This window comes from Phodopus roborovskii, unplaced genomic scaffold, assembly GCF_943737965.1.
Source record: "Phodopus roborovskii unplaced genomic scaffold, PHOROB, whole genome shotgun sequence".
NCBI lineage: Eukaryota > Metazoa > Chordata > Mammalia > Rodentia > Cricetidae > Phodopus > Phodopus roborovskii.
This window is the reverse complement of record NW_026125148.1, coordinates 5,672-20,190: the sequence shown is the minus strand read 5'-3', so window position 1 is coordinate 20,190 and position 14,519 is coordinate 5,672. Positions and strand designations below refer to the sequence as shown.

The 14,519-nt window shown below is 44.3% G+C and overlaps 1 protein-coding gene across 3 annotated transcripts in view; it reads right to left on the bottom strand.

The window, feature by feature from the left end:
• Nucleotides 1-14,197, bottom strand: part of LOC127226164 (nuclear autoantigen Sp-100-like) — a 39,551-nt gene extending 25,354 nt beyond the window's left edge. For all 3 annotated transcript variants that reach the window (XM_051190076.1, XM_051190086.1, XM_051190093.1), the window contains exons 1-4: nt 14,167-14,197; nt 4,184-4,345; nt 2,087-2,255; nt 1,173-1,244 (exon numbers count right to left, since the gene is read on the bottom strand). In XM_051190076.1, the coding sequence (XP_051046033.1) occupies nt 1,173-1,244; nt 2,087-2,255; nt 4,184-4,192 (250 nt within the window). In that variant the 5' untranslated portion in view covers nt 4,193-4,345; nt 14,167-14,197. The remainder of the gene's footprint in view (nt 1-1,172; nt 1,245-2,086; nt 2,256-4,183; nt 4,346-14,166) is intronic.
• Nucleotides 14,198-14,519: the final 322 nt, after the last annotated feature.

The window sequence follows — 14,519 nt, the reverse complement described above, 5'->3', positions numbered from 1 at the left end:
GTTTCATGTTTTTCATCCGATTTCCAGTACATGGTCGAGAACACAGCTTCCTCACCTTTAAACTTGGTACCTAAGTGATACCAATCCTTGATACCAGCTTGGGTAGACAGTAGCCAAAGCAAAAAACTAGCGTCACAGTTTCTGCTACTGTCCTTTAGACTTTCTGCTCTCTTTCATTTCCTTCCCTCATCCTTTCTCTGTCTCTCAAAGTTCTGCAGCCTGAGAGGACATGGGGAACTCTGATTTATGGCCAGTTGACCAGAAGCAAGAGTCACAGCCTGGAACTTGTACAGCAGCATTAGAAGTGTCTCAAGGCACTGAACCCTTTATCTGAATGTAATTACATCATAAGGCGCCCTGCTGCTGTCTGGAGAGTTGGTTGGTGTGGGAAAACCCCACTCACCGCACATCTGGTGTTGGAGACCAGTGTGTGTAAGGACACAAAACAGGAGCATCTCTCATAGAGTGTTATTTCTGAATAGCCAGTCTTTTTCAACCTGGAATACTGATGTTGGGCTCAGGTTACTTCATTTCGGGTACCAGGCTGACCATCTGTTGTCATGGTTGCTCTGCCAGGGTCCTGTATCCCACTAGAGATTGGTTAGTTTGGATCTCAAGTACAACCTCCTTCCAAGACTCATGTATGGGAGGGCTGCCCCTCAGAATGGCTCTAATGCATTATAGTGGTCCCTTTAATGGGCAGAGCCTAGTGGAAGGAAGCTAGACCACTGGAGGTGAAGCCTGGAAGGACCACATCCTCCCTTTCCTTGCTTCCTGGTCACATGACGTGACTAGCTTTGCTTCCCCCAATCCCTTTATTTGACTTAATGACCAAGCATAGGCCTTACTTAAGTCAACCCATCTGGGCTGAAGTTCCTAACATCATGAACCCAAATAAATTGACTTTTTGGGTAACTGTGTATCTGTTTTGTTTTTGAGAGAGTTTTGCTATGTAAAATTGGCTGGCCTCAAACACACAATCCTCCTGCCTCAGAGTTTTGCGTGTCCAGGTTCTCCAGGGTAATTTGTCCCAGTGCAGGAAAGCTAACACTAGGCTCACACCAACTCTCCCCGCTGCCTTCCCCATTTCTTCCTCCAGTCACACTCTGCTGATGATCACCTTTATTTCCTATTCTCTGTGGTGATAAGAAACTTTCTGCAGGTGTAATTACCTTGTTCAAGACTTAGCTGGGAGTTCGGGTCTCCTCTATCACTTTCGTGGGAACACAGTTTGTTCTGTAAGACTGAAATGGGAGAGAGAGGGAAGAAGAGGAGACTGTTAGAGATCTGTAGCAGAGACAAGGGGCAGCATTTCCAAATTACACATAAAGGAATTTCCAGACCCCCCCCCCACATCACTCCAACTTCAGTGGGTCCCACATGACAAAGTTCACCCATGATGCCCTGGGACAGAGAAGGCTCACAAGGGAGACTTTATGCTTTCCATACAGAGAGGAGACACTCAAGTTCAAGAATAAAAACTTCGAATACACACTATGAGCGGTGTTCCTCTTCCAGTGTTCAGAGGGCAAGGAAGGCATATGTCAAAACAGAAAAACACAGAGGCAAAACACGTCTTCCAGGCTGTCACAGTGTGAGAAGAAAGAGGGACTTTCCTGGGTAGACTGTCTGGGATCTAGCACATACTAAAGGGAGGCTTCATGATGGGCAAGCTTTAAAGATGAGCAGGATGGGGTTGAAGCACTGTCTCACACATTGTTGATTTCTATTCACATGTGGTACTAAATATCCTGCAACCCACAGCTGAGCTGTCACTCAGGGTGGACGGTAGTCAACCCGATGGACCGTTCTGTGTATCATCATCAGGGCTCCACTGGAGAGACACGGCAGTGCTCCGTCCTCTTCTACATAGCCTGATGCTGGTGGGGCTCTCTGTGTCCTGTCAATCTAAATCCCCAGCCTGGCAGACCTCTGGAGGGTGTCGACCACAGCTGTTAGACACAAGTTTTGTGATGATGCAAAACATGTTAGTTTTTCTTTAACTCCTATGTCCCCAATTGCACTGTGCAGTATGTAACGCATGGTAGATGCTTACTATATGGTTGTTGAGGGGGAAGAAAATTACCATTTTCAAAGCTTTGGAGAATGAGTTCCAAATCAGGGTATGCCCTCAAGTTTTCCTCACTGAACAGCACCCTCAGGACCACCAGGTCAAGTCTCTTCTCCAGCTCTTCCAGGGCTCTGTAGACCACTTTTTGTAAAGGGACCAGGTTTGAATAGGAATCTTGAAAATCCTTAAAAAAAATAGCAGAGAAAATTTAAGTGTTTGCTTCCAAGTCACAGCAGAGCCCTAAGAGACAATTACAGTTAGTGTACCTCGTCCCCTACATACATATCTTCTAGTGAAAAGTTTTATAGTTGCATGGTTACTTCATGACGTGAGTAAATATTTCTCTTTGAAAATACTCGCTATAACTCTGAGCTCCGTCCCTCATCTATATGACAAGTAAGAAGGGCCTCTTTTTTGTAAGGAAGGAAAACTAGGACTAAGGGTTAACAATGGGGCTGGTTAGATAGCTCAGTGGGTTATAGGCACTTGCCACCAATCCTGATGGCCTGAGTTCAGTCACTGGGATTTCGATGGTGAAAGTGGAGAGCCAACTTGTCACAAATTGTCCCCTGACTTCCACATGTGCACAGCAGCAGGCTCATACACATATGTCCTCACACACATATATTCATAAGTAAATATTTGTTAAATGCAATATTTTTAAGTGTGGAGGGACTGGAGAATTAGTTCATACTCGAGAGTACATGCTGCTCTTTCAGAGAACCCCGGTTCAGTTCCCAGAACCCACTAACAACTCACAACCACCTGTAACTCCACTTCCAAGGGATTTTCTGGCTAATATGGGCACTGGACACATGCAGGCAAAATACTGGTACACATCATAAAAATAAAAATAGGTTCATTCTTGAAAGACAAACATAAAGGTTAACTAACTTTCCACATTTGCCAAAGCTGTTCTACTAACTGGACAAATCCTGTCCTTCCACTACTACTGACTTGGCCTATAGGAAATGAGGTGTCCATTTCCTCTGACTGTTATCTCTACAGGAGGGCAACATATTCATAAGGCAAAAAAAAAAAAAAAAAAAAAATCCAAAGAGCATGGGGTGATGGCTCAGGGGTTAAGAGTACTTGCTGTTCCTGCAGAGGTTTCAGAATCTTGTGCTCTCTCTTCTGACCTCCATAGGCACCAGAAACACTGGTAGTGCATATAGATACATTTAGACAAAACATTCATACGCATGTAATAAAAATAAAGATGTATAAAAATTGTTCTAATAAGACACTCTATAGGTATTAATATTCTCAGATCTAGGGTTTCAAGATGGATGTTTATTAAAATAAAATGTGCCCACTGAAATATTTTATTAATTCAGTTCAATAAAATAATCCAACAGTATATTAAAATAACTTTTGATTTCTATTTTGTTCATTTCTTTTGTTTAGTTTTAAATGCATGAACTACATGTTGTGTGGTGCTTGAGACATTGCACACGTACGGAGAGGAGAGCCCTGTTCTGATCTGGCTTATCTTCAGCAATACTCACCCTGACTTCCCCTCACAGGACCATCTCCTGAGGCCTGTGCTTCTCTCCTTAAAACCTGGAGAGAACACTTCCAGAAACATTTATATGGTAGCTTTCTCTCACATAAAACCCAGATTTTAAACCTGAGTCCAGAATTCTGATTCATAATTGATAACGTTATTATTGTAGCTAGTATCTGTATAAAGTGCTATGAATTCTTTGTCAATAATTCTTTGTCAAAAACTAAGTCCTGGGCTGGAGTGATGCCTAAGTGACTGAGAGTATGTGTAGCTCTTGTAGAGGACCCAGGTTCCATTCCCAGAACCCCCCATCAGATGGCTCACAATTACCTGTGAACTCCTGTTCCAGGGAATTTGGAACTTTTTCTGGACTCTGTGGGCACACACACATATAGACACAAACATGAACACACACATGCATATGCACACACCACACATACACACACACATGCACACACACAAGCAAAGTAAGAAAGGAAATCTTTCTTTAAAAATTAAGTCCAACCTTAAAAACCTGACAGTCATCCAGTTTGATTCCAAGATCTCAAAGTGTAACTGAATTTGGAACTTGTTTACCAGGTTAGGATGTAACAAACTTCACTTACATCATACATTTTATTGGTGATGAGTTCATTGTCACGGAGGAACTCAAAAAAAGGGAAATGGCTTTTTTATTGCTGTTGAAATCTTCACTTTATTTTTTTTTGAAGTACAGGAATACGCGTTCAAAGGGTCTCCTCTCTGTGTCCTCCTGTTCCATGGACGTCCTGGAGGGAATAGCATGGGAAAATGGTTATCAGGACTATGGGAATACACACTTGGGGAAAATGTACAGTTTTGTATATGAAAGAAAGACTATAAAACAAGGCTTATAAACGGTACAATTTAAAACAATGCTGGTTTGCTGAGGTATTAAAGCTACACCTCCATGCATTCATACACAAGAATGTATCTTGCTGACAGACAGATTTTTGTAACCTAAGAGCAAAACCCTTGATAATGATTTTACAAAATAGTTTACAATGTTAAAACTTGGTTTTGCCTTATGAGTATATCTCAGGACTGCAGCTGAAAACTAGACATTGATACATTCCTCCCAATCTCCTTGCTTTTACTAACATTGGTAAGCTGTAACTGACTGGGTAAACTGTATGTCCAGATTAACTTATTAACTCTCAAAGTGAAGCCTAAACAACATTTGTCTAATTCAGGTATTCTTAACAGGTCATGATCATCTGATCTTCAAACACCTTCTGAGACCTGAGAATATGGCGTTTAATAAAAAGCTTCTCATCATAGGGAGACATGCCAGCTCCTGGCCACACCCCTATCTCCTCGGAAGAAGGATGGTCAAAGAACTCCCACCTGGCAAAGCAAACCATGCAGTGAGAAGCACTTTAAACAGCTGCCAAGACCCTGTCCAGACTGCAAGGACAGGACACGGGGAAACTGCCCAGCTTTGCCAAGTCCAAGTAGGTCATTCTCCCCAAATTCCTACCACACAGGTAAGTTCTTCTGGGCTTTCCAGCTGAAGACAAGTACTGCTTTCCAGACTTCTGTCCCCAACAACCACGGAGAGACCTGGGACAGTGACCTAGGTATCTGGAAAGCTGTCTTCCTTCTTCTTAAATCTATCCTTCTCAGAACTGATGGTGTTTGCTAGCTAGGGTACTGTCAGCCTTACCAGTTTAAGAGCTCTCCCTAACCACCTCCACCAAGGCTACAGCCAGCTTGGTAGCTCATTAGTTAAGTACAGACAGGTGCCAGGCAGTGCTGGCAAGCACCTTTAATTCCAGCACTTAGGAGGCAGAGGCAGGCAGATCTCTGTGAGTTCCAGGCCAGCCTGGTCTACAGAGTGAGTTTCCAGGAGAGGCTCCAAAGCTGCACAGAGAAACTCTGTTTTGAAAAACCAAAACAGCAACAACAAACCCAAGACAAACAAAACAGGAATAAAAGGTACAGACAGCTATGCATTGTTCACAGGCTTCAAGGTACAGGATAAGCAGGTTTCAAAGGAAACGTCAGAGATGCGGTGTTTTAGCATTGATGGATGCGGTTTTGATGAACTGATAAAGCACCGACTACAGAGTTCAGGAGTCCTTAAGTTTCTGTGGAGTTTACTGGCCCCAGCTTTCAGGGGCAGGTTAGCACTAGAGAATATGAGGAACTCTGCAGGCATGCTCCACTCCCTCCTCCTCCATTCACTCAACCTCTTTTGCTCAGTGAATTTAGACTTAAGGTATGCTTCGTCAGACTGAAACCAGGCCGTGAGTAAAGTGTTCATGCCTTTTAACCCAAAGCCATAGCCTTTTGCTGTGACACCAAAGTAAAAATCTGCTCCAGCTGTTTTACAAGTACCTGCATTTTCCTGGGAAAAGAGTGCCAAGCGCAACCCACAGGGGGCCCTCCCAATTTGCCAGCCCCTGCATGAGTTCTGAGGACACCAACTGGGCATGTACTGGCAGGCTGATTTCACCCACATGCCCACTCATAAAAGCTCCTTCATCTCCTGACTCCTGTCCTCCCCACCTCCAGGGGAACAGCAGATGTGATGACTCAGGCACTACTGGATCACATCGTCCCTCGATGCCAGAACTCCAGAGGCAGAGGCAGGTGGATCTCTGAGATCAAGGCCAGCCTAGTCTTCAGAGTGAGTTCCTGGACAGTCAGGGTGACACACAAGAAAGAACTTGTCTCGAGGACGTTTGCTCAACTATGTTCATAGCAGTATTATTCATAATAGCCAGAACTTGTAATCAACCTAGATGCCCTTCAGCCAAGGAATGAAATTAGGGAAATGTGGTATATGTACACAATGGAGTGCTACTCAGTGGTAAACAAACAAACAAATGAAATCTTGAAATTTGCATGCAAATGGATGAAACTAGAAAAAGCCATCCTGAGTGAGGTAACCCAGAAAGACAAATATAATATTTACTCATAAGTGGATGTTAGACATAAAGCAAAGGACAACTAGCCTACAGGCCACAACCCCAGAGAACATAGGTAACAGAGGATCCTAGGAGACATATGGACCCACCTAGGAAGGGGAAAAAGACAAGATCTCCTGAGTAAATTAGCAGCATGGGGGGAGGGCAGGGTGGGGGAGCAAGAAGGGGAGAGAGAAAGGGAATGGGGGGAAATGTATAGCTCAATAAAAACAAAGAGAAGAATGGAAGAAAAAAAAAAAAACTTGTCTCAAACTAACAACAACAAAAACTCAATGTGGAAAGACAATGACATTTTCAATTTTTAAACATGAGTAGTCAATTTGAAATAATTCTAATCACTCATTCCAATATGAAAGTGAAGTACAGATTTTTTTTTAAAAGACTATAAGGGTTCCAAGTTTCTGATGAATGGCTGAGAAGTTGTCAGCTAGTAAGCAAGCCTGGCACCTGGAAGACAAAGGCTAGGTAAAGATGGGAACATGGAGGCCGATTATAGAGTCACCTTGGCTCTGAACTACACAAATCAAGCAAGGGTAGGGGTTCAAGACAGATAAAAGATCATTTCTGAAATAGTGAGGAAACAAAATCATTTTTTAAAGTTAATGCTAGTGCAGTCAAGGAATGCACGAGCTTGGACGTTGGAGACCAGGGCTGGAGACACACGGTCTCCTGGACACACGTGGTGGGGTTGTTCAAGGCAAGAGGAGAAAGAACAGTGGGCTGGGCTGGAGAGATGGCTCAGTGGTTAAGACGACTTCACGGAAGAGGAGGAGAAAGGGATTGCAGGAGACACAGTGGTCAAAGACACTAGGAGAACACAGCCCACAGAACCAACTAAGCAGGGCTCACAGGGGCGGTAATCACAGCGCCTATCTGGTTCTGTGCTAGGCCCTCTACACACTCTGTAGAAGTTTATCCTGGGGCTTCCATGGAACCCTAACAGTGGGGAGTGGGGCCATCTCTGACTCTTGCTTGCTCGTGGGACCTTTTTACTCCTACTGGGTTGCCTCGTCCAGCTCCCATTTGAGGGTTTGCACCTAGTCTTATTGCATTTGTTGTGCTGTGTTTGGTTGCTATCACTGGGAGGCCTGCTCTTTTCTGAAGGGGAGCAGCGTATCTGGGAAAGAAGGAGGGAAGGGACTGGGAGGCATAGAGGGAGGGTACACTGTGGTCTGGATGCATTGTATGAGAGAAGACTAAAAGAAGAAAGAAGAAAGCACTCAACTCTTGCAGAAGGGGACCTGACCAAGGTTCTCAACCCCCACGTTGGACAACACACACAACTGCCTATAACTTCAGCTCCAGGGGGATCTGGAGTTCTCCTTTGGTCTCTCACACACCCACACTCACAGGTATATACTCACACAGACACGGGACCTTCCCTTCTCTCAAAAATAGAAAAGTAAAAATTTTAGTAAGAGGCTAGATACCTATATCAAAAGCTTCTAAAAAAAAGAATATGAGAATAACCTATGGGCCTCTATGCTTAAAAAAAATATAGTCAACCCCCAGAAACATGGCTCCACATTTGATAGCTGCAAAGGAAGTGTCCGGCTGACTCCACCATCTCCACCATCTGCAGCGGGAAAACAGACAAGCTAACAAGATGTTCTAGCATTGTAGGGCATGGAATGCAAAACCAGCCAGTTAAGAGATAAATAGGCTTCGATGGTTTTTCTTCTCAAGAACTTTAATTTTCAATCTGCCTAAAGCAAGAGGGTGCAAACGGGACACAAAGCCTTTGACGGTACAGCGTACAGAGAAGTGTTGACTGCCATGTCATTAAAGTTCCTAAATGTCCCCACCTAAGATCAGAGCAGATAAGAGCTCTAGCAGATCATAGTGAAGCCATGCAGATTAATCTTGACTCATTTCAGCTTCTGGCTGGCTAGGGTGATGCACACTATTATTGTTCTTGCCTCACAGAAGAAAAGAGGACTCTCTAAGTATAACACCTGGAGGATCCATGTACTTCACACATAATATCTGACATTCAATTAAAAAGAAAAAAGAGCTGATGGGCAAAGGTGCCTGTTGCTGAGTCTGACACTCAGAGTTCAACCCCAAGTTCCTAAATCATTGTTTTTATTTTATATATATTTATCTTACATGTATGGGTGCTTTGTCTGCACGAATGTCAGTGCATCACATGCATTCCTGGTACCCTTAGAGGTCAGAAAAGGGTCCCAAATCCTGGAAAATGGAGCTGCAGACTACTGTGGACCACTATACTGGTGCTGGGATTGAACCCACGTCCTCTGGAAGAGCAACCAGTGCTCTTCACTGCTGAACTATCTCTTCAGCTTTCTGATTTCTTGAACTTATAGAAGGTTTTAAGAACAAGGCTGGTAAAACAAAACAGAAGACAGAGCAATAGAAAACATCCAGTTGGTGTATAATGAAAAAAAAAACTGTAAATGAAAATAATTCAGGAAAGAACCTAAGAGCCAGTCTGAACGTGAAACTTCAATCCTAGAGAGGTAAACACTGACACACTTACTTGCATGAAAATGTCAGAATGAAACCACTTGCTCTCTATGATGGAAAGATAGCTCAGTGGTTAAGAGCCCTGACTGCTCTTCCAAGGACCTGAGTTCAATTACCAACACCCACATGGTGGGCTCACAGCTATCTATAACTCAAGTGTCAAGGGATCTGACACCCTCTTGGGCCATCTATGGACAACAAACACACATGTGGTACACTTACATACATGCAGGTAAAACACTCATACACATAAAATATAATTAATTTTTTTTTCAAAAGAAAAGGAAACTAATACTCTGTAAGACAATGGAATGAAGGAAGGAGGCAGGAAAGGAGAAAGGAGGGAAGACACAGAAATAGAAGGAATAAGAAAGTAATACATAAAGGGCTGGAGAGATGGGTCGGCCGTTAAAGGCTAGGCTCACAACCAAAATAGAAGAAAGCAATATATGGAGAAATAATGACTGGGGATTTTCCAAATGGACAAATGACATCAACCTATAAACTCAGGAAAGTCTATATGGGATTAATAAAATAAACGACAATAAAAAAAGACAGAATTCAATAAAAATGTAAGAGAAAAATCTCAAGGAGAAAAGCTCAAAAGTTCTTTCCAGAACTCAAGCCATAAAGTATGAAAAGGGGCTTCAATCAGTTGACAGCCATGAGGGCTGTACTGAGGACAGACTCAGGCAACTACTGTTTCCTCTCATCATTATTGAGAAAAACCTAACGTACATGGCATGAGCATTAGAAGAACGTGTTTAAATCATTGTAGACGTTAAAATAGCAGGGCTGGTGGGCGGTAATGGTACACACCTTTTATCCTGGCACTGGGAAGCAGAGGCAGGAAGGTCTTTGAGTTTGAGGCCAGCCCGGTCTATAGAGCAAGTTCCAGGACAGCCAGAGCTACACAGGGAAATCCTTTCTCAAAAAACCAAAGGGGAAAAACAAACAAAACAAGACAAGGGAGAGGAGACAGAGAAGCATAAGACTCAAAAATCAGAAGACTTGAGTCAGAGGCTAGAGAGAAAACTCGGTGGTTAGTCACTTTTTGCTCTTGCATAGAACCTGGGTTGGCTTCCTCACACACACATGGTGGTTCATAACAACCTACAACTTCAGTTCCAGGGGATCTGATGCCCTCTTCTGACATCTACGTGGTATAGGACAACAAGGACATTCATGGTTGTAGTGAGATACTCACTTTGTTTGCACCTGTAGCACTGACCACGCCCCATTGTGAGTGGGGACAGGGGGCGGATGTTACCTGGGGGAACTAGGTCTGGGGAAGGGGCCCCGGAGCCTTCTCTTGCTTGCAGCACGGGGACAGAAGAGCATCCGGAGGCATCCTTGGCATCAGGAACCTGCTGGTGTTCATCTGTCTAGGTTGTAAGTTATTTCTCCCTGAATAAACATCTATTCCACCTATTTGTTTCTCCAGATTCTTATTAAACCACAATACATGGTACATTGCACATAAATACAGGCAAAACACTGATATGTGAAGAGTAAAATCAATAAATCTAATTTTAGGGAAACAACTTTATACTTAAAAAAGAAAAAAAAAAAAAAAAAAAACCCAGCCATTTTTACATTTCAGGGTCTGACGAGTCTAATAGGTATTTGGAACAGAAACAGAAACAGAAACAAAAGACACACAGGATGGCAGTCTATTACCACTGTCAGAGACCACATCTATCTTCACAGTCAATGCCAGGAAGGGGCAGGCCCAGGCTGGAATTGCTTCTGATAAGTTCAGTGGTTTTCTCCAAGTTCTGTCAACCTGACTGCATTTTGAAGTGTTCTGTGCTGCTACAGCTTAGGGACAGCAAAAGAATCCCACAGATAAACATAGGATGTCCCAGTCAGTTTCCCATTGCTCTGAAGAAACACCATGACCACAGCAGCTCTTAACAAAAGAAAGCATTTAATTGTGGCTTGTTTATAGTTTCCAGAGGTCAGGTCAGAGAGCACCAGAGAGGAAGCTGATAGTTCTACATGTGGATCCGAGGGCAGCAGGAACAGGGAGACTCTCTGGGCTTAAAACCTCAAAGCCCACCCCCAATGACATACTTTCTCCAGCATGGTCACACCTCCTCACCCTTTCAAATGGGTACCATTCCCTGAAGACCAAACATTCAAATCTGTGAGCCCATGGGACCATCCTCATTCAAACCACCAGACTCAATGATGTCCTTAGAAACCAATAGGAATCAAAATGAAACCTTGGGCAGGAAACAGCCCAGATTACATCTTGTGGGAAGCTCAGTGTGGTGTGAGCTGCCCAGGTTCAAGGGTAAGCGAGGTGGACTGCAAACCACAGTAAGCATATAGCAAATAAAGGACAGGAGACTGGAAGACCCTGCCTGGAAGGAAGACCAGAAGACATTAGAAAACTATCCAAAAGCACCTCCTAGAGCTCAAGAACTGATGTAAATGGAGGGAAGATGGGCAGGAAGTTAACAAATGAAGCCTACTGAAGAGCTTGCAAAAGCATGCTGACAACCTAGGACTCCGCATAAGATGCATCTTCCCCTCCACCACAATCTTTCTCTTTCTTTCTTCCTTCCTTTCTTTCTTCCTTCCTTCCTTCCTTTCTTTCTTTCTTTCTTTTTTCTTCCTTCCTTTCTATCTTTTTTGTTTTTATTTTCTGTTTGTTTGCTTGTTTTTTTGAGACTGGGTTTCTCTGTTGCTTTGGAGGCTGTTCTGGAACTTGCTCTGTAGATCAGGCTGGCCTCAAACTCACAGAGATCCACCTGCCTCTGCCTCCCAAGTGCTGGGATTAAAGGCCTGTGCCGCCACCACCCAGTTCACAATCTATTCCTTTAAAACTTAGAAATTAGCTGATAGAGAGATGGCTCAGTGGTTAACAGCACTGGATGCTTTTCCAGAGGATCCAGGTTCAGTTCCCAGCAACCACATGATGACTCACAAGTGTTTGGAACTCCTGGGAACCTAACACCCTCTTTGTGGATTTCTGGGGTACCAGGCATGGTGTGTTGCCTGGACATATATGCAGGCAAGTGGTCACTTCGACTCAGTAACTACACTCTGTTTCTTTTAGACACAAGACTAATGTCATTAAGCAAAATGAATTACATGGCCGCTGGTTTTACATTGCGAACTGTGGTACTGACCTACATGTCTATCAAAGAAGACAGGTTTAAAACCCATAGTAAGGACTGGCAAGATGGCTCAGTTAATAAATGAGCCAGCAGCCAAAGCAGATGACTTAGGTTGGATCCCCAGAAACCAAAATGCAGAATGAAAGAACCAATTCCTCTTCATTGTCCCGACTCCTGTGACACATGCACACACATGCAAACACAAGTAAACATAAACTATGAAGCTCCCGGTTCATATACCAGTACTCTGAGCAGCAGGTAGCTGGTAGAAAAGAATAAAATAAATGTATGTGCATGATAGTGAAGACATCGATAAGGTTCCTATTTTTAAAATACTTCTAAGGCACAAAACACAGAACAATATTATAAAATCAAGATACACATTGCATATTTATGAAAACAAGTTATGCGCAGAAAAGCATAGGAAAAGATAAAAATGCTGGAGAGCTAAGCCAGCAATTAAGAGCACTGGCTGCTCACCCAAAGGACTAGAGTTCAGTTCCCAGCTCCCTTGTCTGGCAGCTGTCATACAGATGTCATGACCACCTGTAACACCAACTACAGGGGATCTGACGCCTCTTCTAGCTTCCAAAGGCACCTGACTGAATAGTTCTCTCTCTCTGTCACTGTCCCTGTATCTCTGTCTGTCTCTGTCTTTCTGTCTCTATCTCTCTCTCCCACACACATGCACGCATGTACCAAAGCACACATGAATTCTAGCACTCGTACACACACACACACACACACACACACACACACACACACACACACACACCGAGCGAGAGAGAGAGAGAGAGAGAGGCAGAGAGTAAATACCTTTTGGAAGATAAGGAAGATCCAAGCATCACAGTGGCGCACAACTTTAATCCCAGAACTGGGGAGGCAGAAGCAGGGGGATCTCTGTTGTAAGTCCCAGGCCAGCCTGCTCTACATAACAAGTTTCAGCACAGCCTAGACTATATTGAAAAAAAAAAAAAAAAAACACCAAGAATCCCTGTCTAATATATAAATGAAAGCAGACCCAAAGACTAGAAGCTCTGGGAGGGTTAAAGTGGTTTTTACCCTTTCTATATTTCCACAAGGTTTGACAGCTTATAAACCGCATTCCAGTATGAAACGGGCCTGGTGGTGCAGGCCTGAAACCCCAGTCACTCAGAAGATCAAAACAACAGGATCGCAAGTTCAAGTTCAAGGTCAGCCTGAGACACATAGCAAAACTTTGATTTTAAAATAGAGATTTATAGTCAAGCATATTCAAGGCCCTGGGTTCAGCTGCAGTACTGGAAAATGATGTCTGACTTTTTGCAGCAACAGACACAGACTGTGTTATTTCTGAGGAGCACATCTGAATCACCACTGCAGGAGCAGACAGAGCTCTACCGTCTCCTTGTCAGAGCTATCATCGGCCTAGGACAGGACACCAAAGTGAAAATAAAACCCGCAGCTTGTCCTGGCCTTTGCTACCAAGGGCCATTCCTCCCTTGGATCAAGATCTGAGAGTGAGGGCTCAGACCAGGGGTGAGCCTGGGGACAGCTTCCCAGGTGACAAGTCCTGCCAGAGAGGCAGGAGCCCGGGGTGGGGCAGGGGCAGCTGTCCGCCCTGAGCCTCTGCTGTTTGACTTTCTTCCCTGGGCTGACTGAGAGAAAGCAGAGAGGCAGAGGGACTGACAACACCCAGGGCTCCTGAGATAACAGAGCCATGTCACAGAGGTTCCCAGGAGTCCCTGACAGCTGTGGCCACAGTCTGCTCCTGACAGCTGGCAGTGGTCACAAACAAGAAAGTTGCAACTGTGTGCATAATGGCAAGCTGGCCTTGCCCACAGATAGCTTACTCTGTTTTAAAAACTCCAGGTGTTCTCTGCCTCTCTCAGTCTCTCTCTCTCTCTCATCTCTCCTAACTACAGTTCAGAGCTTCTTCATGTCTGTGGGTTTGGACTGACTGAAGCTGCAGCCCCGCTCAACTCAAGACAGGAAATCACCCAGGTTGTCAGAGGGCAAAGTTAGAGAGGGAGAGAGACCCACCTGCTGCTGAAGCTGCTACCTTTCCTCTTCCAATCTCCTGCCAGGGGCCTGGGAGGGAGAGCTCAGATCCCTGGGTGTCCTCGCAGGCTTCCAGACTGCGTGGTCTGGCCCACAGCTGAGAGCAGGAAGTCAGCCTGAAGTCTAACTCACTCAGGAGGGCTCCGCCCTGATGGGGAAAAGAGAAATGAAAGTATTTCTGTAATCTCAATGTGCTGCTATGAGACACTGTCCTTTCCTTCTTTCCCCAAAATGTATTGGCAAGGAGGAGGAGAAAGGGGGGGACCTAGAGGATTGCAAAGGGGCACTCCAGTGACAAGCATGGCCACTTCCTGGGGAGTAACCCTCGTTTATAG